This window comes from Onychomys torridus, chromosome 8, assembly GCF_903995425.1.
Source record: "Onychomys torridus chromosome 8, mOncTor1.1, whole genome shotgun sequence".
NCBI classification, from domain to species: domain Eukaryota; kingdom Metazoa; phylum Chordata; class Mammalia; order Rodentia; family Cricetidae; genus Onychomys; species Onychomys torridus.
The window spans coordinates 60,896,053-60,922,007 of record NC_050450.1 but is presented as its reverse complement, the minus strand read 5'-3'; the positions used below and the strand labels follow the sequence as shown (position 1 = coordinate 60,922,007).

Here is a 25,955-nt window from a genome sequence, read left to right as displayed (position 1 = left end):
CTTGTACTGGACATGAAAAGCTTGTTACCATTTCAAAATCCCTTTCTGTATCTTTGAATTAAGACATTCTACCAGAATTAAGAGTATACATATATGAAAGGTGAGTGCTAATTTCAAATATGTCTTTCAGATTTGAGTCCTCAGTTTAAGGGTCTTTCCCTGGCGAGCTGAGATGAGGGGCGTGAGCCGCCACACCCAGTTCGTCGCTGCTTTTACATGGTTTTTAAATTTTATGCCTTTCTTCTATCTTATTCACCTTTGTGGTTGCTTTCTACCACACAGACAGCTCTAATTTCCCATTTCCAGTAGTAGTGCAAAGTCTTTTAAAATAAATATGCTTTCCTGTAAAGTAAACATGTTTGAAGGGTGCATAGGTGTGTTAAAACTCAAGATGGTGGCACTGAAAGGCTGACGTTCCAAACCACACAGTTTCAAGATCACTTAGTAGTGCTGTCTTGACTGAGGAAAAATTCATTTCTTGGTGAATTTTACGTCTTGGGGGAAGATACCTGACTGAACCCCACTCTTGCCTATCCCTATTTGGAACCAGGCGTACACCGAGTGTGTCGCCAGGCTTGCAGGTCCCGCCCTCCTCAAAGCTCCTTCCGGTCGTCTGGGCGCATTGACCACCCGCAGAGCCCAGTGTGTAGCTCGGTGGTCCCGGGCTATCTGCAGCTGGAGCATCGCCTAGCCCAACCCCGCAGTACACCTGCAGAATCAGAGACTCTGGGACCAGGAACCCCGAGTGACCCGGCCTCCTGCTCGGTGTTTGACGTTTTCCCGGCAGGATCAGACTTCGGAGCATCCACCGTCGCAGCTCCAAGTTTGAGCGGGTTTCCCTTTTGCAAAGCGCACGTTCGCGCTTGCGCAGTCTTCCAACCAGGGTGCCCTCCGCGTCCGGTTGCCATAGAGACTGCAGTTTTCCTTCCTGGTTCTTTCAGAGCCAGGATCTCCAGTTGGCGTAAGGAGATCCCCGGCTTAGACTGTGCTCTTTAAGGCATTGAGGTAAGTGAACCCCGATCCACTTCACTGACCCCTTTTCCCTACCCACAGCCATGTGTCTTGTGGGATCAGCCATCACCCCTGACTTAGGTCCCCTCTCTGAGACTACTCACGCTTGTCCAAAGTTAAATCTCAGGAAGCCACGCTGAGACAGACACGGGAGAGACCAGAAGAGGGACTGGATTGGGGAGCTCAGGAATGTCTGAGAGGGCTGCATGGGCCCCGGTGCTCAGCCTAGTCAGGATCTGATCTGACTCCATCCTTGGTTTTGAGGGCTTCAGTGGCCCCTAGGATAGATGCTAGGGTTGTAGAGCCCAGAGGAGGAGCCCCTCAGAATTCAGCTTTGTCTGTAGAAGGCAGATATGATGGGCGTTCAGAGCCAGGGGACCACATTTTCTTCTCTCCATGATTGCCCACCTCCACCAGCTGATTTCTCCTGTGTTCCCCTTCTTTTTAACATAGTCACAATGCCCAGATGTTGGCTTACAGATGTCACAGCTGTTTGTTCCTTAGAGAACATTTCTGGGTTCATGTATTTGGAAGAACACTGCTTGTCTTACTTAGAGTTTCTATCTCTGTGATGAAATACCATGACCAAAAAGTCAAGTTGGGGAGGAGTTTATTTATTTAGCTTACCCTTCCATATTCCTGTTCATCATCAAAGGAAATCAGGACAGGAACTCAAACATGGCAGAAACCTGGAGGCAGGAGCTGAGGCAGAGGCCGTGGAAAAGTGTTGCTTACTGGCTTGTTTCCCATGGCTTGCTCAGCCTGCTTTCTTACAGAACCCAGGACCACCAGCCCAGGGATGGCACCACCTACCATGGGCTGGGCCCTCCCCCATCAATCACCAATTTAAAAAAATGTACTACAGCTGGATATTATGGGGACATTTTCTCAGTGGAGGTTCCCTCCTTTCAGATAACTCTAGCTTTGTGTCAAGTTGAAATAAGACTAGCCGGTACACTGCTCTGTGGCCCAGCAAGTCCTATGAAAACTCGGTGTTCTCCAAAAGACACACAGGAGAATATTAATAGCATTCTTGTGATAGCCCTAAGTGAGAAGAGTCCACACTTTCATAAGCAATAGAAACAGGCTGATTTTTATATAGTCACTTGGCACACTACACAGCTGTGAGAATGGACGAGCTACATTATAAGCAGCCTGACCACTGTTATGGACACGATGTCAAATAAAAGGCCCCAGGTGCAAAAGAATACACTGTGTGTGGTTCAAAACCAAAGGAACTTATATTTGGCATAAAGATCAAGTTAGTAGTCACCCTGTGTGTCTGGAGTGGCAACTAGGGACTAGAAAGGTTTGACATGTTGGTAACATTGATTTCTTGATCTGGGAGCTGGCTACACAGACATGCTTGGTGCAGATTATGATTTGTGCACATTTCAGTATGAATGTCACATCTCCATGATGGTGATAATAGCAGAAAAAAAAACCAAACTGTTGCTTTCATTTAATGCAAAATTGTCTGTGTTTGATCAGGACTTTGGAAATCTCAAATGGCCAAGCTACTGCAATCTCCACCCAAGTTCCTTCCTGCAGAGTGGTATATTGCTAACAAAAGCCAATACCACAGAGCAGAGGCCCAAAGGTCCCGATCTGAACGCCTGGTGGCAGAGAGCCAGAGGCTTGTGGATGAAATCGAGAAGACCACCAAGAAGTCTCAGAGTGATGTGAACAAGAAACTTGGTAAGACAATGTGCTTGGTGTGTTTGTGACTACATCCTGATGAGGTTACTAGGGGCTAGCTACAGTGCCATTATTTGGTGTGGCAATGTGCCATTCTTGAGGTATAGGGGGTGGACAGAACATTTTCATTCTGCAGGTTCTGTGTTAAAGTCCGGTGCCATAAGACAGACACAGTAACACCATCTGATTTTTAGCCACGATTCATTCACCAATTTGATTCCCATTCATTGATAGCATGTATGGACCACACATTAGGAGCACCACAGGGGTTGAGCAGAGTCTGTGTGTTCATGGGTTCCCACCTTGAAAGGTGAAAGGTATGAAATTCATTGATCAATATAGATCCAGATAGGTGCTGAGTAAAGGGAGCGAAGCTGAGGGTGGGACAGGAACTGGAGAACTGGGGGAATTTCTAGAGGTAAGAATTTGAGCTGCATCTTACAGGGAGAACAGCTCAGTCTTAATAATTCCATGCTGAAAAACAGCACATAAAGAATGGTCATCTTGGGGCTGGAGAGAGGGCTCAGAGGTTAAGAGCACTGGCTGCTCTTCCAGAGGTCCTGAGTTCAATTCCCAGCAACCACATGGTGGCTCACAACCATCTGTAATGAGATCTGGCGCCCTCTTCTGTCATGCAGGCAGAACACTGTATACATAATAAATAAATAAATCTTAAAAAAAAAAAAAAAAAAAAAAAAAAAAAAAGAATGGTGATCTTGGCAGAGCCAGGCAGATCTCTGTGAGTTCGAGGCCAGCCTAATCTACAGAGCGAGTTTCAGGAAAGGCACCAAAACTACACAGAGAAACCATGTCTTGAAAAAAACTAAAAAACAAACAAACAAACAAATAAATAAATGAGTGGCTATGCTTAGCCGGGCAGTGGTGGCGCATGCCTTTAATCCCAGTACTCGGGAGGCAGAGGCAGGCGGATCTCTGTGAGTTCGAGGCCAGCCTGGGCTACAGAGTGAGATCCAGGACAGGCACAAAGCTGCACAGAGAAACGCTGTCTCAAAAAATCTAAAAAAAAAAAAAAAAAGAATGGTGATCTTGCCAGGCAGTAATGACACATGCCTTTAATCCCAGCAGAGGCAGGTGGGTCTTTGTGAGTTCGAGGCCAGCCTAGTCTACAGAGTGAGTTTCAGGACAGCCAGGGCTACACAGAGGAACCCTGCCTCAAAAAAAAAAAATGTTAAGTTCAAGGCCAGCCTGGTTTACACAGTGAGTTTCAGGACAGCCAGGGCTGTATAGAGAGACTGTATTAAAGAAAAGAAAATAAAAAAATAACAACAAACAAATAAATAAAAACCATCAAGTGGCATGATGGCTTGGCTGGCAACCTGAGTTTGATGTCCAGAACCTGGATAAAAGTGTAGGGAAAGAGCCAACTTTACGAACTCGTCCTCTGGCATCCACATGTATGCAGCGGCACATGTGCCCAGATGCACACATCATGTATCCATGCAAATAACAGCAACACAACACAACACAAAATAAACCAAAGGGTTGGGGTGTGGCTCAGTGATAGAATGTTTGTCAGGCCATAGATTCCACCGCAGGATTGAAACATAACAAAGCCTACGAAACGCCCCAGAATAATGCTAACAAAAGATGTGCGGAAGTTCTCCCCCGAAAACTATGACCCGTTACTGCAACAAGCCAAAGAGGTCATAAACAAATGCAGGATTTGGAAATGAGTGCATAGAAAAATTCAGTATCTTAGTCACCCCACAGGGTGACCACTAAGCCGATTTTTATTGCTACAAATTGATCTATAGATTCAACACAGTGCCAATTAAAAACACCACCAGGCTTCCCGATGAAACTGGCCCCAGCCCTTTCTGTACCTTTTCCCCCCATCACTCATTAGAAACTGCATCACAATCCTCTTTGTTTTACAAATAGAAATTGACCCTACCAGAATTCTTTTATGGAAGCCATACTGTTTACCATATATTTTCACCTACATTGCTTTAAGCACCCCAAAATAAATAGACCCCAAGATGAATGCATCAGTGTCCCTCAAAACTTGATTGTATGGCTCCTTAGCTTGCTGAGTGTATCCAGGCTATCCTTTCGACTTAATCCTTCCCCCATTAAATATGGCTGGTATTGTAATAGATGGTTCCAAGGATGAAGCTGATGAAGACACTCTCATTCTAGTACAAAAGGGCCATAAAAAGACCACTAAAGTTATTCTGGACTAAGACAATGGCCGCACACACTGATTAGCCACAATAATTTATGGATGAATTTTAACAGCAGAAGCCAAGGGTAAGCCGACAAGGCAGGATGTGGGAGCTTATGCACAGGGTGCTGAAGTGGGAGCAGTGAATGCCAGGCGAGGGACCTTGAACTTGGACGGCTCTGTCCAGGGAGTAGCCCATGAGAAATCAGGAGGAAGCGAGAGGAATCAGGGAGTCATTGCACGTAGTGGTGGGAGCAGCTGTGTGGATGGGGCTGGTCAGAGGGCGTGCTGAGGAAGAAAAAAGGGGAAGGGCACAGAGAGGGTCAAGGGTGGGAACAAGAGGATGAGGCGTCAAGGTCATGGGATTCAGGAAGTGAGGGTGTTGTGGGTGAGGATGCCTTCCATTGCATGGTGCTTGTCTAAGCCTAGAGGAGGCTGAAAGGTAGGAGGAAAATGTTTTTGAACTGGTGACTCTGAAGATCACTTGTGGCTTCTGAGGCAGCAGGTCTAGTAGGGCAGTGAAAGATGCACAGTGGACAGGATGGAGGCCAGTTTCAGAGTAAGGAGGCTTCAGTTTATGTGACGATGCAGGCCCTTTATAAAACTCTGTGGTGGTATTGTGTTCCCCAACATATTGTGCACCCTAATAAACTTATCTGGGGTCAGAGAACAGAACAGCCACTAGACAGACATAGAGGCCAGAAAATGGTGGCACACACACCTTTAATCCTATCACTTGGGAGGCAGAGATCTACCCGGATCTCCGTGAGTTCAAAGCCACACTGGAAACAGCCAGGCCTAGTGACTCACGCCTTTAATCCCAGGAATTGATGGCAGAAAGCAGAAAGATATATAAGGCATGAGGACCAGGAACTAGAAGTTTTTGGATGGTTAAGCTTTCAGGCTTTTGAGCAGCAGTTCAGCTGAGATGAGGAGAGAGAGGCTTTCAGTCTGAGGAAACAGGATCAGCTGAGGAATTGTCTAGATAAGGAAGCTGAGGCTTGTTCTGCTTCTCGGATCTTCCAGCATTCACCCCAATACCCAGCTCCAGGTTTGTTTTTATTAATAAGAACTTTGAAGATTCGTGCTACAAAACTCCAGCCAAAGGTTCTTGAAAGCTTTGCCCCCATGACAAGGATGGGTGGGGATGAAGCGGCAGCAGAAAGTGATGGCCATTCAATGCTGGAAACTGGAAAGCAAAAAGCAGCTGCACACACAGGGACTGTGGACGGTTGGGGAGGGTTGAGGACACTGGACTAATGGATTCATGGTGTAGAAACCTTGAAATATGCAAAGCTGGGTGCATCCAGCTCCTGCTGAGGCTGGAGATTCAAGACAGAGCTGGAAACACAATGTTGAACATCTTTAGAAAGAGCCCCTTCTCCATTCCAGCTTGCCCTCACACCAGCAGAGCACCTGAAGTCAAAGGACTCAGTGAACGACAGGTTTACAGGACACTGGTAGCCTGGCTTCAACATGTCTCCCCACTGGACAAGGGACTGGAAGATCTCTCTATGGAGAAATTAAGTGGCTTGAAAAAGAAGGCTCTGCAGATAAGCGTGTTTGGAGAGTCTCCAGGGAAATGCCTGGGGCCCTGCTTCATGGCTCTGTTCAAAAAGCATTCTCGTGGGCAAGCATTGTCCTCATAGACAGGGCTTCCAAGCAGCATCTCAGCATAACATCTGTCACATACCTGAAGATTTCCAGCTCATTAGACACACACACACACACACACACACACACACACACACACACACACACACACGGACACACACGGACACGGACACTCTGGAGGCGGTACTTCATTCAGGCAGTGAACAGATCTTCCAGACTCCTGACCTTCTGCAGCAGTCTTGGAAAAGAGACAACGAGGGAATGGAGGGCCTTGGAAATGAAAAACAGGAAAGCAGGAAAAAGTTAAACATCCAAAGAAGCTTTAAAGGATAAAATCGAATAATTCTCCAAGAATAACGAAAAAGGAGAAAGGGGAAAAAAGATAGCAAAAAGGCTCAGTCTGGGAGGCTCAGTGATCAATGGGGACTCTGGAGTGCCAATGGAGATGATAGAGATGAGAAGAAATTATCCATGAACAATACTATATATACTGAGCAAGTTGATGTCTGTTATCTGGCACAGTAAGATTGACACTGGTGTGAGGTTTCAAAGCACCAGGAGAAACATAAAGTTTACATACAAAGAATCCTCCGGGGCCAGAATCATTTCATTCTTATCCACAAAGCTCTGAAAACTAGAAGGAGGCAGAGAGACATCAGAAATCTGAGTGAGAAGGGTTTACATACTACAAGCCAGCACCCATCCGAGCACCACACATGCCAACAGCCGCATTAGGAAAGGGGTGCTCAGGCTTATAGCTTTTCAAAGGTTTCAGCTCCTACACACGTATGTCTTAGGAAGTTCCTGGAGGGTGTGCTTTTGAGTGTTGAAAGGGGTGAATTCAAGAAAGAAGAAACAGAAGTCAGGAAATGGGACTCCAGCACCTGAGAAATACACAGGGGGTTCCTGGAAGCAAGACCAAAGGGTGATGGGCTGATGCAGTGGTGCAGAGCAGGTCACCTGGTCACAGCAGGAGGAGAAAGGGCCCTGTGAGCGATGTTCCCAGAAGGGAACCATTATCAGCTCCCTAAGTACTAGACTAGTTGGGGTTGATTGACAGGAGACTAGCAGTTCTGTCTGAAAGTTTGAGGAAGCAGTAGTAATTAATTAAAAAAAAAAAAGTGAAGGGGTTACTTAAAAAAAGATTTTGTTTTTATGTGTGTCCTGTTTTTCCAGCACTCATAGGCCAAGGCAAGAGGAAGGGAAGTTCAAAGGCAACTTTGGCTACATAGCAAGATCGAATCATGAATAATAAAATATATATATATATATATATAAATATATATATATATAAATAAATGGGTTATTAAAAATAGAGATTAGTCAAAGAATTAGAGTTTTTAGAGTGTTAAGTATTATGTTGAGTGTAAGAAGAAATATCTTGCTTGCCTTTGGCTAATAAACATTTGTTTACTTATTTTTTATGTATATCTTTTTAGACATATCTTTGAGACAGTGTCTCAATGTTGCCCAGGCTGGTTTGAATTTACAGTGTAGCAGAGAGAGAAGGACCTTGAATTTCTGATTCTCCTGCCTCCAACTCCCACATACTGGGATCACAGCCTTGTGCTACCATGCCTAGTCTATGTGGGTGCTGGAAATTGAACCCAGGGCTTCCTGTGCGTTAGGCAAGCTCTTTACCAACTGAGCTACATTGATCACCATTACTGATCAGCATATATAAAAATGTCAAAAGGACTAGGGGTGGTGAAGTACATCTATAATCCCGATACATAGAAGGCAGAGGCAGGTGGATTTCTTTGAGTTCCAGGCCACCCTGGTCTACAGAGTGAATCCCAGGCCAGCCAGGGCTACATAGTGAGACCCTATTCCAGGAAACAAAAACAGATGATGGTGGTGTCCCTAGAAGCCCAGCTCTAAGGAAAGAGAAAATCTCAGGTAGTGTCATGAAAGTCTCCACAAGGCATCTAGGTTAGGGGTGGGGCTCGGTGAGTAAGCGAGGGGTCCAGGTTCCATCACCAGCATCACCACAAACGTGTACACTCGGGTTGGCTCCACCAAGAGCCGGCACACTCAGGCGTGACTTCTGTGTGCTTCAGAGCAGAGACAGGAGGAGGTCAAGTTCTGGAAGAAGGAGTTAGATGACAAGCTTGAACAGCTCGTCCACCAGACAGATGATCTGCTCATCTACAAGATTCGCCTGGAGAAATCCCTGGAGAGCTTTAAGGAGCCCCTGCACATCACAGAGCAGTGCCTGGCCTACAGGTTAGTCACCTGATGCAGGGGACTCGGCACCAGGTAGCCAAAGCCGGCTGTGCTAGACTGTGGATTGAGTAGGCAAACCGGCAGGTGTTCTGTGGGAGCTGAGATGGGGCCTGTCTTGCCCATGGTGTCTGTGGAAGGAACACCACATGTGGTTCATGCCAAACTCTGCTGTCCTATAACTAAAAATATGCGTGAGTGTCAAAGGATTACAAAAATGCCGGGCGGTGGTGGTGCACGCCTTTAATCCCAGCACTCGGGAGGCAGAGGCAGGCTGACCTCTTGTGAGTTTGAGGCCAGCCTGGGCTACAGACTGAGTTCCAGGAAAGGTGCAAAGCTACACAGAGAAACCTTGTCTCGAGAAACCAAAAAAGAAAGAAAAGAAAAGAATCACAAAACCCACAAAATTAATCTTAAAATAGTTTCTCTTTCTGTCACCTAAGAATGTTTTGAGATTTATTTTTAGTGTGTGTGTGTGTGTGTGTGTGTGTGTGTGTTGCCTGCATGTATGTGTACCAGGTGTGTGCAGTGTCAAAAGAGTCCAGAAGAGGGTGCTAGATCCCCTTGGAACCAGAGTTACAGACATTTTTAGCCATCATGTAGGTGCTGGGAATTGAACCCAGGTTCTCTGAAAAAGCAGCCAGTATTCTTAACTGCTGACCCATCTCACTAGCCCCCTTTCCCATGACTTTCAAGTAGTTTAAAAATGGCCAGTGTAGGGCTGGAGAGATGGCTCAGCAGTTAACAGCACTGGCTGCTCTTCCAGAGGTCCTGAGTTCAATTCCCAGCACCCACATGGTGGCTCACAACCATCTCTAGTGGGATCTGATGCCCTCTTCTGGTATAAAGTCAACAGAGCACACATATAAAACAAACAAACAAACAAACAAATAAATGAATAAATAAATAAATATTTGGGGGAAAAAAAGGCCAGTGTATATTGGTATGGTGTGCTATAGTATTAGAGTCCCAGGCTTTTTGTGTTTTGTTGCCTCAAGAACATGAGTTTTAATCCTTAGGCTACCTCATGATTTGAGATGGCAACCTCAGCTCCAGACAGTCTGGGTTTCTTTTCCAGCAAGTAGGAGTAAGTAGAGTTTGGCATTCACCATTTCTCTGTACTTGTGTCCCATTGGCCAGAACATAACCGCACAACTGGACCCATAGAAGCTGGGAAATGGTTGTCTTCAGTTGGGGCAGCCAGGGGTTCCATTTCCAGGGAAGACAGAGAGAAAGATAGCACTACTGCTGCTGGGAGGCACAAGCCTGCTGGGCTTCTGATGATCTGTAAATCCAGGGATAGGATTATTCTCTTATTTTCTTAGGCAATGCCAATTTCTAGACCTGTTTCCTAGTCTAGTTGGAGAGTTATGATGAACTGATGAGTCTGGTTTTTTCTTTTTTTGTTTTGTTTTGTTTTGTTTTGTTTTTGGCAGGCTCTCATTTTGTAGCTCAGGCTGGCTTAGAACAACTTACATGCAATTTAGGAAAGTCTAAAACTCCACATCTTCAGTGTTGTCTCTCTATGCCTGGCTGTCATTGGTGGTTTGCTCTGGCAGAGGCCCTTTCAATCCAGCATATTGTCCATACTGACTCTTCATTTTCACTTTTGACACAAAGGCACGTGTAGTTCAGCTGGGCCTCACGTTCACTATGTAGCTGAGGATGATTTTGTATTCTCTTGCTCACACCTTCTCAGGGCTGGGGTTACCAGCAAGTATCGTTTATCTAGTTTACATGGACAACCCATCAAACCCAGTACTTCATGAGCACCAGGGCAAGTGTTCTACTGTATCTCCAGCCCCATACTGACGTTGGAATGAACGTGACCAAATCTTGAGTCTTACAGGTCACTCCAAGCTTCAAACCTTGTAATTACAGCCCTGAGTCTCAACAGCTTCAAGGTAGAGTTCAACGTCCTTAGCTTAGCAGAGCTTCTTGTCACTGGGCCCCAGTGAATTCTCCAGGCCCTGAAAGAGAGGGACTTGGGAGCACTGAGGCCTCTGTGCATCCCCAAATACACGGTGCTCTTTCTCAGTAGAAGCCCGATCCCCCCATGACCTTAGCCCTGACCCTGTGCAGCAAGCAGTCAGTGGTTCCCAGATAGACTTAGAGGGCTTGTGAAGGCAAGAGTGGGCAGTGACACCCCACCCTCAGCAAGCTCCTAAGCCCAAGGCTAACTATAATTGCAGAGGGTGCTGAATTAGTGAGCATGTACTATGTACTGGGGGGGGGGGCAGGAAGACTGCTTCCTATCACGTCCATTCCTTGGCACACCCTATGAAGTACTAATAATAGTTTATCCCCACTTACAGAAGGGGATGTCAAAACACAAATGTTGCATAATACACCTCAGGCTCCCCAGCAAGTGGCTCGGGGATTCCCCTAACCCAAGTATTACCAAGCAGAGTTGACATGACAAAGCACCCGGCCTGGGGTGGTTTTGGGGAGTGGTATATCGTGGTGTTTCTGATGAGAAGCACATGTAATGCTCAGCATGTGACATTGGGTGAGTTCCTTCACTCCTCTGAGACTCAGTTGTCCCATCCGTATTTTAAAAGGCTGAGTGGAAGGGCTAGTGGTGTAGTTCAGTAGTAGCACAGCTGGCTAGTATGCTCCAGGGCCTGGGTTCCATTAGGAGGGAATTGAACAGATCAAGAGGGAATGTTTACATGAAAACAAAACAAAACAGCCCAGTGTGTGTCACATAGCCAGGGCTCCGTGGTGGAATGCCAGTGTCGATATTACTGGTTACTAACACTATTGCAGAACCCTTCTTTTCTTTCTGGATTCAATTTCTTGTCTAAAAACAAGACTAGGGCCAAGGAAAGACACACCTGTCTTTGAAATTCTAAGTCAACATTCTACAGGAGTTGTTTGCAATGAATACGAACGAAGGAGAAGACTTCAGAGCAGCTGGCCAGATTGAGCAGGAAGAGTCAGCAAGCAGGAGTCCCAACCCTCAAGGGCTGAGGCAAGAGGATCAGGAGACCAGCCTGGGAGGCCCTGTCTTAAAAACCAACCAACCAACCAACCAACCAACCAGGCAGCCAGCAAGCCACCACACAAAAATCAACAAATCAAAGGGTCCGGGGTGGGGGTAGTGGGGCACGGTAGTTCATGGGGGGTTTTGGATATTTTGAAGAGGCACAGGCACAAAGCAGTGTCCCACGCTCCTGCCCCTCCCCACCAGGGAGAAGCGAGTGGGCATCGATCTGGTGCAAGATGTGGTGGAGCAGGAGCTGCTGAAGGAGGCCGAGATCATCCACGGCGTCATGGCCCTGCTGAAGCGCACGGTGGAGGAGACGACGGAGCAGATCAGGTACTGCAGACCCCACCCGAGTTCGGGGGAATCGGTGTGTCGCACCCCACAGACGGTTTGCACCCTGAAGTGGAACGCTGGTGTGGAGTCCGGGTTCCTGCTTCCCCTCACTGGCGCCCCCTGGTGGCAGGCGGATTGTGGCGGCATCTCACCAGGGTGACTCACTGGAGTCCTTTGCTGCCACGCTGACCAAGCATCATCATATGGGCATGTGTGTGCACTGGGGACGTGGAAGTGGGGCGCAAGGAGAGGCCATGCTGAAAGGAGCTAGTTTCAGCTTCGTTTTCCAGGGCCTCCTCCTGGTGATCCTGCAGGTGTCACAGGCCCTTCCCAAGGGAGAAACCCGGTTTACCTTCTTCCTTCAGGTTGAACCGCTCTGCCAAGTACAATTTGGAAAAGGATTTGAAGGATAAGTTTGTGGCTCTCACTATCGACGACATCTGCTTCTCACTCAACAATAACTCACCAAATATCAAATATTCTGAGAATGTTGTGAGAATCGAGCCCAAGTGAGTGGGGCCCTGCGGCTGGTATAAGTGATGCTGGGAATACCCAGGTCCTCTCAGTCTGACAGGGCCAGGGGATGCCTCCTGTAGGCCCTTGGAACCGGGAGGCTTGGGGCAAGGCATCTGCTGAGCAGTTCTAGCCTGCCCCTGCCCAGAGCCTTCTCTCACTTTAAGAAAGACTGGTACAGCATGTCCAAAGACTTATAATGCATTCCTGTTGGTTGTTTTTGTTCTTTTGGGGGGCCCGCCACCCAGCTCCCAAGTAAATCACATACAGAGGCTTTTTCTTATAAATGTCCAGCCTTAGCTTGGCTTGTTTCTTGCCAAGCTTTTCTTAACTTTAAATTAGCCTGTCTACCTTTTGCCTTTGGGCTTCTACCTTTCTCTATTTCTGTATACCTTTCATTGTTTCTTACTCCGTGGCTTGCTGTGTGGCTGTGTGGCTGTGTGGCTGTGTAGCTGTCCCCTGATGTCTCCCTCCTTCCTCTCTCGTTCCTTCCAGATTTCTATTAATTCTCTCTGCCTCCCAGCCCCGCCTCTCCTTTCTCCTGCCTCGCTATTGGCCGTTCAGCTCTTTGTTAGACCATCAGGTGTTTTAGACAGGCACAGTAACACAGCTTCACATAGTTAAACAAATGCAACATAAACAAATACAACACACCTTAAAACAATATTCCCCAACATATTCCTTCACCTATTTATAGTTTAACAAGTGGAAAACTATAAAAACTATAGTAATGGGTGAATAATAACTTCTCACATCAGTCGTTTTCCAAGATTCCCAGTTAATTGTAGATCCACAGAAAAACATGCACACCCAACACTCAGGCCCATTTTGTTTAGTTTGTAAAAACTATGTGTGTCTTTTATGTAATATCTAATTTGTATTTTAAAAAATTACATGTGTGGATGGGTGGGTACACTTGTGCCTATGTGGAGGTCAGAGGACAACTTATGGAAGTTGGTTCTTTCCTTCTACCTTGTGGGTCTCAGGGACCCACTCAGGTCAGTAGACTTGGTGGCAGGCAGTTTTGTCTGTTGAGCTAATTTACTGGACCCTTAACTCGCATTTTCAATTAGTATTAAATTGTAGAGCTCACCCATTCATATTTGATTTTTTTATTAAGTATACACACATAGAGGACATACAGCAGACACTTAATACAAAATTGAACGATTATCGTTGGATCAGTATCTTTTCAATGTATAAAAATAGAAAGATAAAGTACCGCCAGACTTAGCTTCTCAGGATAATAAATGTTTATTATCTCAAGATCTTGGGTAGGTTGAGAGGTCAGACATGACTTAACTGGTGGTCCAGCTCAAGGTGTCCTTAGGTGGAAGTCCAACTGGAGGCTGGGGCTGCACCCATCTGAAGGCTGGACTGGGGAGGAGGGACTGGCTTCCAAGGTGACTCATGTGATGATGTGGGCCTCAGCTCCCAGCTTTACGGGTCCTTGAGCACATATGAGTTCAGGACCCTTCTCTGTACATTTTATGAGGAGGATCTAAGGCTGTGCCCAGGTCCCAGCCTCCACTCTCCTGCTTCTGGGCTCTGTCTCCTTGCCAGTCGGTCCTCGGTGGAGTGAGTATCAACAGACGTTCTCCAAGGGCAGTTCATGACATGGGAGCTTCCATCCCAGTGACGGAAGAGAAAGAGAGGCAAAGGGTGCAAGGGAGAGGGTCTAAAAAAAGCCATGGCGCTTTTTAACATCCCAGCCTCAGAACTGGCATCTCATCTTTGGACTTGGGAGAAACAAGTTGGCAAATTTATTCTCATCCTTAAGGCAAGGGACAGGGACCTCTGGGGACGGCCTCTAGTCACCAAGTGGAGAATCCTCAGGCGGTCCGCTGGGATGGAGGGAAATAACACCCGCCACCCTGTTACCACAGAAACCTTTTTGGCCCACCCTCCTCTTTCCTCTCCTCCTCATCCTCCTCCTTCTTGAAACAAAACTTACGATGTAACCCAAGCTGGCCTCAAACTTGCGACCCTCCTGCCTCAGCCTCCCTCATTTTCCTTCTGCCTAATACTTTTTTCCTACTCCCCCAAAGCAGACACTCTCTTGACTTCTTCTAATAGAGTTGTTTGCCTGAATTTTTACTAAACAATATCATACATTCTGTGGTGTGTGTTTATGAATAACAGTTTTTAGGAAGCCAGAGAGATGGCTTAGTAGTTAAGAGTGCTTACTAATCTCACAGAGGACTCAGGTTCTATTCCCAGCACCCACACAGTGGCTCACCACCATCTGTAACTCCAGGGGATCTGATGCCCTCTTCTTGCCTCTGTGGGCACCAGGCATGCATGTGGTGCACAGACACACAGGCAGGCAAAATACTCATACACATAAAATAAAAGTAAACCTTCAGATAACATTTACTAAAATACTTATCAAGGTTACTAACAGTTCCTCCTCAAACTAGCGACCTGTTCACCTCCTGGCTTCCCCTCACTCCGTGCGCTAGGTTCTAACTACCGTTGCTCTTGTATTTTGTGTTGAAGCTGGATGTCTCCAGCTGTGTGACCTCGACTAAGTTCATTCATTTCTCTGAGCTTGTTTTCTCCTCTGTGAAGCTGGGGTCATAGAAGTAGCTTAGGAGGCTTCCTGGGGATGAGATGAGGTGATGTCTTTAGGTGCCAGCTCAGTGTCTGGCACCGACATGGGAGGCTTCCAAAGTCCTTCAGCTCACTGTTGCCAGATTCTCAGGGTCTCCACCTTTTAAGTTCAAAGTAAAGCTCATTCCCGCTAGATTCTACTTCTCCATGTCTCTGAGCTCAGAAGGACCACCATTGGCTCTGCCCAGTGGTGGAAAAACACCCTGGGCACTTGTGGGGTGGAGGCAGCCCAGTTTCCTAGCAATTCTCAGGAGTTGCCCCTGCTACCCCAGCCCGAGTGAGGAACTTGTGTTGCAGCTCCGTGAGTCTCGAGGACTGGCTGGACTTCTCCAGCGCCAATGTGGAGAGAGCGGACAAGCAGTGGAACAACTCCATAACGCTGAAGACGCTGGTGGACCGCATCCTGTCCCAGACGGCCAATGACCTGCGCAGACAGTGTGATGTGGTAGACACGGCCTTCGTAAACGGGCTGAAGGAGACCAAGGATGCCAGGAACACACTGGCTGATCATCTGGCCAAGGTGGGGTCCCTGGGGACACACTGGGTTCATGAGGTCTTCTCATGGAAGCATAAATGTCTGTGTGTGCTGAACCTCTGTTGATACTCACTCCGCCGAGGACCGACCGGCAAGGAGACAGAGCCCAGAAGCAGGAGAGTGGAGGCTGGGACCTGGGCACAGCCTTAGATCCTCCTCATATAGTGTACAGAGAAGGGTCCTGAACTCATATGTGCTCAAGGACCCGGTTTCTCCAAATCCAGCTCTAATTCCCTGGTCAACTGTTCTTGCTCAGTGTTATATTGGCAAAAGGCTTCTAGGAGCCAACAATAACATGTCCCTGAGGCGTAGAACTTGCAGATTTCCCACGGTGTAAATATTCCCACCATGGTCCATTTCAGACTCCCCGTTTAACAAAGAGCTGGCAGAGTCACTGAGAATTTAACCGCCAGAGCCCCCAGGATCCAGCTCCCACACACCTTCCTTGCTTCAGGACCTGTGTCCTGACCACAGATGGTCAGTCTGAGCTCAGAGACATGGAGTAGAGTCTAGCAGGAATGGGCTTTACTTTGAACTTAAAAGATGGAGACCCTGAGAATCTGGCAACAGTGAGCTGAAGGACTTAAGCAGATCCTTCTAGCTCTCTGCATCCCTTAGCCAAGCTGTAACATGGGGGTCATGCCAGGGCTTCTGCATGGAAGGGTGAGGTGAGGTGGGATACAATGCAAGCCACATTCCTCACCTGTATCTTCTAAGAGCTCCTTCAAAGACACTAAAAAGAAGTAGGTGAAATTGATTTTTATAACATTTTATTTAACTTTAAATATAAAAATCATTTTAGCACATCATCAGGTACTTTATATTTTTATGATTAACTCTTTGGGGCTGGGGAGGTGGCTAAGTAGGATAAGCGCTTGATGTACAAGCATAAGGAAGTGCCTGAGTTTGGATCCCCAGCCCCCATGTTAAAGGTGGGCATGGAGGCACACACTGTGGTGGATGCTGGTGCTGGGGTGGGGAGTAGGGTGGCTTGGAGACCCAGAGCTTGAGGGCTTGCTGGCCAGCTAGTCTAGCTGGAGCGGTGAGGTCCAGATTCTCTGAGAGACCCTGTTTCAAGAAAGAAGGTTGGAGAGCAATAGGGAAGACATCCAGCATCGACCTCTGACCTCCACACATGCACACACGGGCATGTGCACCTGCACACACATGACTAACACACACAGAAGAATAAGCGAGCATGGGCTTTGAGTGACTCTGGGGTCCCACATCCCCATTTGGAAGTCTTGGACTTAGGTCCCATGAGGAAGGGGCCCATGTGACCTTCATTTGCCAGAGGCCTTCCCAGGTCAGGAAGGGACTTCACAGGCTGAAAGGACAACATTCAGCTCTCATTTTGTTTACAATGAGACGACAGCAAAGCATGTTTAATCCTCTGAAAGATTTATGACAGAGTAACAGTATTTAAAGTAATCAAATGCATAGGCTGGCAAATATTTTTCTATAAAAAATCAAATAGTAAATATTGTAAGCATTATGGGCCAAGAGGCATCAATCAGTGGTATTAGGTCGGTATTTGTACAGCAAAGAAGACAACACATTTCCAAAAATTCCTCATTGACAGAAATTCAGTAGTAATCACAGTGATGGAGTGCAGTTTTTAAACAATGGTCTACTTATAAGAAGAGAGGGATTCTGTTGGGAGGAGATAGCATCTTGCTTTGTTCTGATGCAAAGTTAGTTTCCTAGGAAATCCCTTGCAAAAGCATTCCCTTGTCAATGCTGATCTATAACGAGCTGTTACATAATTCATCTAAAAATATCGTTTCATTCAGATCCGTACTGCCAGATGATGTCAAAACGTCTGAGCAAATGATTTTAATTGGCTCTGTTCATTTCTTGGGGAAAGGCGCCGGTGGATTTCTGTCAGCTGCTTCCCCTGATACTTGCCTTTTAGCATGTAAATCCCTCAAGGCTGAGGGTGGCGTCACCGCTCCTTCACCATGCTGTTAAGTGAACTCTGAAATGTGAGCGATTCCTTTGCCTTTGAGGTCAGAACCCACTGCTGGGAGTTGGAAAATGTCATTGCAAATCTATGCAGGAGAGGAAGGTTTTTTAACTTTAACTTTAATAGCAAGGAGGTGTGACGAGCAGCTTGACACCAGGTGCTCGAGAGGTGACTGCATCCTAAGCTGTGTCCCTTGGGCTGTCTTGCTTCAAAATTTTAGGCCGGGTTCAAGGGGGACTGTTTTTGAGGCTGTATTGAAAGCTACTTTCCAAAAGCATCCGGCATTTGTTAGCAATGGTTGAGGGTTCTTCTTATTCAGGAAAAATCCGATCTTAGCCCCTGGGCTAAAATAAACCATGAGAAAATGTAAGCATGGTGAAGTCACTGAACTGCAGAGCCGTGGAGCACACAGAACCACTGAGCTGCTGTCTCTAAAGAAATGGCATGTCAGTCAAATCCGGGAGCTAATGAAGTTCACTGTTGGCAAAGCTCGTGCAGCAGCACATAACAGAGCCAAATGCTTTATGCAAAGTACATTTAAAAATTACTGTGTAGCCGGGCGGTGGTGGCACACGCCTGTAATCCCAGCACTTGGGAGGCAGAGGCAGGGGGATCTCTGTGAGTTCGAGACCAGCCTGGTCTACAGAGCTAGTCCAGGACAGGCTCCAAAGCTACAGAGAAACCCTGTCTGGAAAAACAAAAAAAAAAAAAAAAAAAAAAAAAAAAAAATTACTGTGTATATACATGTGTGCAGCATATGTGTGCTTGTGTGTATGTGTGTGTGCGTATGTGGAGGCCAGAGGTTGACTTTGAGTGTCTTCTTCCATTCCTTCCTACTTAACTTTTTGAGACCAAGTCTCTCACAGAACCCACTGACTAGCAAGCTCTGGGGATCCTCTTGTCTCTGACCCCCTAGCCTCAGTGCTGGGGCTGCATGTGTGCTCGGCCACACCTGGCTTTTACAAAGGTGGGCAATGGGGATCTGAACTCAGTTCCTTATGCTTGTAAGTAGGCACTTCAACTGAGCTAGCTGTCTCCCCAGCCTTGACAAAGCACTTCTTGATGAATAGTGCACTGACTAACCATAGGCTTTAAATAACTTGTGTCTTCACAGGCTCTGTGTACTTGTTCGGCCCAGCCCCTTTCTGCTCAACATGTATTAGGACCATGACATCTTAGCATATTCTACTTTAGGTTGTGTTGATAGCAATTTCTGAAGTGTGTGTGTGAGTGTGTGCACAAGTATGTGTGTGAGAGTGTGTGCATGAGTGTGTGTGTGTGAGTGTATGTGTTCAGAGGTTAATGACAGATGCCTCCCTCTGTTACTCTTCCCCTTACGTTTTTTAAAAATTTAATTAAAAACAAATTCTTCTACTTATTTTACATCTGGTCTCTTACTGACTGCACCTTGACCTTGCCAATTTGTCCCGACTGTCTGGACAGCCAGTGAGATCCAGGGAACTTCCAGTCTCTGTGACCATTCCCCAGTATTGGGCTTATAGAAGAGCGGCACTGCTCCCAGCTTTTATGTGGGTGCTATGGACTTCGGGTCCTCCTGCTTGCCAGCAAGCGCTTTCCCACCGGCCTAGGCACATCTACTCAACTTTTTGGAAACAGTCACACCATGTAGAGTACTCGTGGAGGCTAACCCGTTAGTCACACCCAACACAGCACTGACACTTCCCCAATAAGCATTATTGAACAGTATTAGAACACCTGACAACTCATTACAAGAAAAAGGAAGCCATATGAAATTGACTATTTGTTATACAAAAAAAGCGAGTATTGATTTTACTCTATTCCCTGGACTACTTTTCAAGCAACTGTTTTGCATAATGAGCAATCTTGACCAAACTTCTGTTCTCTGGACGCATTTCCTTCAGCTGCTGCCATCAAACACAATGCGGTGAGCTGGGAATGGCTCCCCTGCTTGGTGATAAAACAAAATTGGAACCCTTGGTTGCAGCCTCATTTTCACTTTGAGACACTGCAAATGATGAGATTTTCTGTCTGTCTGTTTGTTTTCTGATGGTTGCTTTCCTGGGAGTTGAGAATACTGTGATCGATGCAATGGCTAATGATGCCAGTATACAATGTTGCCATTCTGCGTCACTGAGTAACAGATGCGTTAGTCCAACTCCTAACCCATAAACCCTGAAAGCATGCAACACTCGGGTTTCTTGTTTTAACATGATGTGTACACAGCGGGCCTTAGTTTGAATAGCTGTGTCTCTTTCAAAATTTATTCTGAAACCCATTCTCCAAGAGGTAAGTCCTCTAGCAGGTGTTCCTCAGGACCCTCACAGAAGGGGTGGATGGAAGTTGGCGGACCCTTGCCCTCTGCCTTCATGGGTGGACACAGCAGCAGGGCGCTGTCTTAGAGCGCAGAGCTGCCTCTGCAGACATGGTACCTGCCAACTGTGAGAAATCAATTCCTGTTTCTTATCTATTCCCCAGCTCTTGGTATTTTGAAATACCAACAGGAAGGGACTGAGACACCGGTAACAAAACAATGAAATAAGATGTCACTGGTGAGGGGGTGGCTGGAAAACCATGGAGCTGTAACTGCTTGGCTGTGATTGACAGTGCCCTGGGCAACAGTGCAATGCAATGCTAGCATCACACACAGTCTGTCAACACCCCGTGACTCTGTCCTTGTTCAAAAGTGGCCATACATAAACCAACAAGCATGCCTGCGTCTCAACAGGACTTTATATAGGGGTGCTAAGAATGGTGCTTTCTATAATTTACCTGGCATAAGGCATTCTGCTTTGGATTTTTTTCAGTCCATTAAAATATAGAGCATCTCATAGAACGCAAGTTCATCATGAGGTGTAGGAGGAAAGATTTCAGAACATCTATCTGATAAATCAGAGAGGGGTCTGGGCAGACATCCCACTGATAATTCTCTCCTGCTGTGACTAAGCACATACAAAGACGCTCATCCTCCTGTGGCATCAAGAATATCAGATTAAAACAAAGAGAAGACCCCATGCGCCTGCAAGAAATCCAAGATGACAGTATCAGATACTAGTGAGGTTGTCGGCCCAAGCCTCCCTCTTACTCATGGCCCGTGGGAATGCAAAATGGCCTGGTTCCTCACAAAACTCTTCACCCCTTTACACGATCAGTCTCATTCTTTGATATTTGCCCCAGTGAGATGAGAGCTTCTGTCCACGTAGCTAGTATCTATGTGGTAACTACTTCGCAGAAGGAATAATTGTCACGAGCAAGTTTATATTCTCTGGACATACTTCCTTTACTTGCTAGTGATTTAATTAGCTGGTGAATGACTTTTCTTGCTCAGCTCACATCTCCTGGAGACTTTATTTGCTTGCAGCCTCATTTTCAGTTTTTGTCTCAAAATTAGAAAAAAAGATGCAATTTAGTAATTGTTTTAGCCACAATCTTTTTTTTTATTTAAAGATTTACTTATTTATTATGTATACAGTATTCTGCCTGCATGTGTCCCTGCAGGCCAGATCTCATTACAAGTGGTTGTGAGCCACCATGTGGTTGCTGGGAATTGAACTCAGGACCTCTGGAAGAGCAGTCGGTGCTCTTAACCACTGAGCCATCTCTCCAGCCCATTAACCACAATCTCAAAATGAAATTTTAACATTTTACATTTTATTTACTTATCATTTACTCACCGTGTGTGTGTGTGTGTGTGTGTGTGTGTGTGTGTGTGTGTGTGTGCACGTGTATGGAGGCCAGAGGATGAGATGTGGGAAGCAGGTTCTCTCCTTCTAATTTTCTCTGAAAATTGAACTCAGGTTGTCAGGCTTGACTGCAAGCACCTTAATCCCTTGAGCTGCCTCACTGGTCCTGAAATTTTGTTTTGGACAATATTAGGACGTTTAAGAGAACATATGATTCATCTTTTTTTACTAATTAGATGGGAAGAAGGGTTCTCTTATTATGATATTTGAAGTATCAAAATATGCATCCATTTATAAATGCAGCTGTAAATAGACAAAGGGTTTTAGCGAAGTTTGAAGTTAAAGAAACTATTAATCACAACCAAGTAAATTTGCTAAATTCAAAATAATCATTTATTTATTTTATGTGTATGAGTATCTTTCCTGCATATGTGTCTATACTTAATGCCCACAGAGGCCAGAAGAGGGCATCAGATCTCTAGGAACTGGAGTTACAGAGGTTTGAATGGTCATGTGGGTGCCAGGAACTGAACCCAGGTCCTTTGAAAGAGCAGCAAGTCCTCTAAATCACTGAGCCACCCTCACATTTGCTAAATTTCAAATAGTATAGTATCTGTAAACTGAAGTTAAGAAATCCTTTTTAAAGATCGCTTTTGTTTTTATTTATGAGCATGTGTGCCACATGCACGTAAGTTCCCTGAGGAGGCCAGAAGAGGGCATTGGGCCAACTGGAGCTGGAGTCCCAGGGTTGTGAGCCATCTGATCTGGGAGCTGGGAATCAACTCCAGTCCTCTGTAGAACCAGCAACTGCTCTTAAGCACTCAGCCACCTCTCTGGACCTGAACTTAGGGAGAATTAAGCAGTTTAAGAAAACCTAAGTATGGTGTACGGAATTCATCTGAGTTCTAATCTTCATAAGTTGGCCTTTAAAACACAGATGAGTGGGAATCAGGATAGGCAGCCATGCTAGTTAGTAATGGACCATGGGAATCAGAAGGGTAGGCAGCCATGCTAGTTAGTAAGGGACCGTGCTCTTGGTGTGATAAACATGCTGTGGATGTGCTACATGAAAAGCAGAATCCTTTTATTTTAGAAACACAGACTCAAATATTTGACACAGAAATGATATAATACCCAAGGTTTACTTTAAAATAATTAGGTTGCAGCCAGGTGGTGATGTCGCACACCAGCACTCGGGAGGCAGAGACAGGTGGATCTCTGAGTTTGAGACCAGCCTGATCTATAGAGTGATTTCCAGGACAGCCAGGACTATGCAGAGAAACCTTGCCTCAGAAAAAGCAAAATAAAAACAAATAGAATAAAATAAAATAAGTAGGCTGATGGGTAGGGGTGAATAGAGAGACATGTGGATGAAATAAGATTGGGTATCTTTTTTGGTCGGTTTTTGTTTTTTTTGAGACAGGGTCTTACTGTGTAGTCCTGGCTGTCCTGGAACTTACTACATAGACCAGGCTGGCCTTGGACTCACAGAGAACTGCCTGCCTCTGCCTCTTGAGTGCTGTGATTAAAGGCATGTGCTACCATGCTGAGCTAGGCTATCTGTAGCCTGCCTATGCTTCAGTATGTGTGGAATTTTTCATGATGCAAAGTTGAAAAAAAAAACAAACCCAAGGAGAAAATTTTTTTTGGCAGTGTTAGGGATTGAACCCAGGGCCTGTGCATGGCAGGCAGGTCTTTTGTACCAGTCTATACTCATAACCCTAATGAAATTCTAATGTAAGAAAACAGAATAACGTACAAGTTTCTTTTGGTGCACAAAGCAAATCTCAGAAATATTCATATAGGCACCGGGGAGATGTACTTTGTAACCGTGTTGGCAAGAGGCCCTGAGTGTGTGTTCATAACTGGCTGTATCAGCTACCTTTCTGCTGATGTCATAAAACACCCCTGCAAAAGCAACTCAGGGAAGAAAAGATTGTTGTTGCTCACAGTTCTAGAGGGGTAGAGGGTAGAGCGCTCTTGTCAGGGAAGTCTTGGCTTGGTGACAAGATCGGGAGACTGATGACCCACAACTTCGTCCACACACAGGAAGGAGAAAGAGAGAAAGCAGGAAGTGGGGTGAGACCATAAACCCTCAAAGCCTGCCTCTAGCAAGGCTCTACCTCTTAAAAGTTCCGTAACTTCCCAAACACTACCACCAACCAGGGACCAAATGTTCACGTACATGAGTCTATGAGGGACATTTCTCGTTCAGACCACTACAGTGATCAAGCCTTTGCTGAGGGTGTCCTCCAGGGAACTCACACCATCTGTGGGGGTGAACCGGTAACGGGGGCCAGTCAGATGCGCCTGGTGCCTGGGGCTCCACGGTTGGATGTGCATCACTGCTTTGGAGACAAGTGATCAGACTGTCTAGGATTCTGCTTAGGTGGGAATGTGAGGTCGAGTCTTCTTAATGTGCATGGTCACGACAGCTCTGTCGTGTCTTGATTTCCAAGGGGCACAGCCTCATCCACTCCAATCCCTTCCGTCAGGTTATGGAAGAGATTGCTTCCCAGGAGAAAAACATTGCCGTTCTTGAGAATGCCATCTTGGACCAAGAAGGGCCGGCTAAGGTAGCGCACACGCGCCTGGAAACCAGGACGCACCGGCCTAACGTGGAGCTGTGTCGTGATGTCGCTCAGTATCGGCTGATCAAGGAGATTCAGGAGATCAATCATAATGTTGCCAGGTGGGCCAGCCCCTGCTGGGATCTGACGTCAGGCTGCATTGTAAGTTGCAGGGAGGGGCATGGCTGAGGATGCTGCTGGCTCTGTATGGTTGGAAGGATGCCCTTCCTAGACACCAGGTCGGATAACTCCGGCCAAAGCTGCTGCTGTTATCCGTGAGACAGATCTCAAACCCAAGACTTTTTGTTATGAAGTCCAAATCCAGATGTTTAGATAATATCTGCCATTTTAAACATTGGCTTTTCTTTTCCACCGGTGAAAATAAAGCCCAGGGCCCTGCACTCGCTATACCAGAACTCTTACCACTGAGCAGCATCCCCCAACTCTTGTTTTGAGACCAGTTCTTGCTAAGTAGTTCGGGCTAGTCTCGAACTTTCGACGTAGCCTAGGCTGGTTTTTAAGTCACGATCCATCCCTCGGAGTGCTGGGTTTACAGGTGTATACCACTACACCCAGCAAATATGTGCCATAAGCCTGCCTGTGGCCACCAGCCAGAAAGCACTCCCTTGAGAAGCAAGCAAGGGGATGAGCACTGTCAACTGAACTGAGTATCCAAGCACATCACCCTTTCCCCCCGGAAAAAGCAGTGCAGAGCAAGTGATGCTTCCCCATGCTCTTCTCCTTCTCCCAGGTTAAAGGAGGCCTTGGCTCAGGCTCAGATGGAGCTGAAGGCACTGTACCGCAGGCAGCTGGCCCTGCAGGAGGAAATCCAGGTTAAGGAGAACACCATCTATATCGACGAGGTGCTGTGTATGTCGATGAGGAAGTCCATCCCACCTCGAGATGGCGATGACCACGGGGCCTGGGAGGGGGGCATCCGAGCAGAGGCTATCTGCTGTTAGATGCCATTCAGATCCTCATTAAACCACATCTTATAACAACAGTAGCAAATAACTCTTATTTCAGGTGGGCAGAACTTTGGGCAGCCTGCCACAGTCTCTTTGGCAGGACATCTCAGGCTCTCTGGGCTCTGCGACTTGGGGACAAGGTTCTGTTCTACCACGGCTGTTGATGAGGTGACTATTTCATAATTCAATGCTGTGTATCAGCACCAGCCATGGGGATCTCACTGGACTTGGGGCCACGGGAAAGAGCCATTAGATCCATTTGACTCAACATGCGCAGGCTGGGTTTTCTATCCAAGGCATGCCCTTCTTTCTCTTAGAATGGGATGCAAACCTTTCTCAGGGGTTCAACATCCATTTATCCCAGAAAGCAATGTGAAGACTACTGGCTTAGATGCCCCCTCCCACCTCCTGGCAGTTCATCAAAAGCCTCTGCAAATGTCACAGAAACAGATGAAGGAGAAGGTGGTTAGGTGGTTAGCAGGTAGAAGACAGGCTCAGGCCAAGGGGATTCTCAATTGTCTAAAGTTCAATCTGGGGGCAGGGAGGGGTAGTGGTGAGCACAGTTGCCGATGTCTGTGGTTGTGAGGGCAGAGAGGAAATGTCCTTGGCTCAAAGGCTAGGGGAAGTTCCCCAGAGTAGCAGTGGTGATGTGTATTTGCCGTAGGGCTGGAGGATTCCTACACTAGAGCTGCAGTTTCTGATGGACAGCTGGGAAAGAGCAGCCTAGGCTGGGTTGGGAAGGCAGGTCTCTGTCCAGCCTGCATCCTCCAGCGCCCCCATGTGGCGGCAAGAAGTTTTACCCTTTTATTTTTTTCTCCCTGCAAGGAAACTCATAGTTTTCTGTTCGATTCTAGATTATTTAGTACTCACTGTATTTTTTTTTGTTTGTTTGTTACTTTTTTTTTTCATTTTAAAAATGAGTAGCGGTAAAGAAAAAGAAAACTCTAATTTATGCTACAGATTCGAATCTCTTAGCAGTAATTAAGAGTATAGCTGTCTGGGGGCAGGCAAGATGGCTCTGGCGGGGTAATGGTACTTGTGGCCAAGCCTGAAGACCTGAGTTTGATACCTGGGA

At 46.5% G+C, this 25,955-nt stretch overlaps 1 protein-coding gene across 1 annotated transcript; it reads left to right on the top strand.

Annotated features, from left to right (window-relative positions):
• The first annotated feature begins 942 nt into the window (after nt 1-942).
• Tekt1 (tektin 1) lies at nt 943-24,917 on the top strand. The gene is made up of 8 exons (XM_036196931.1): nt 943-1,005; nt 2,503-2,709; nt 8,569-8,734; nt 11,925-12,053; nt 12,419-12,562; nt 15,477-15,699; nt 23,838-24,034; nt 24,664-24,917. Exons 2-8 carry the CDS (start codon nt 2,520-2,522, stop codon nt 24,872-24,874), a joined length of 1,260 nt encoding a protein of 419 aa, XP_036052824.1. The 5' UTR covers nt 943-1,005; nt 2,503-2,519; the 3' UTR covers nt 24,875-24,917.
• Nucleotides 24,918-25,955: the final 1,038 nt, after the last annotated feature.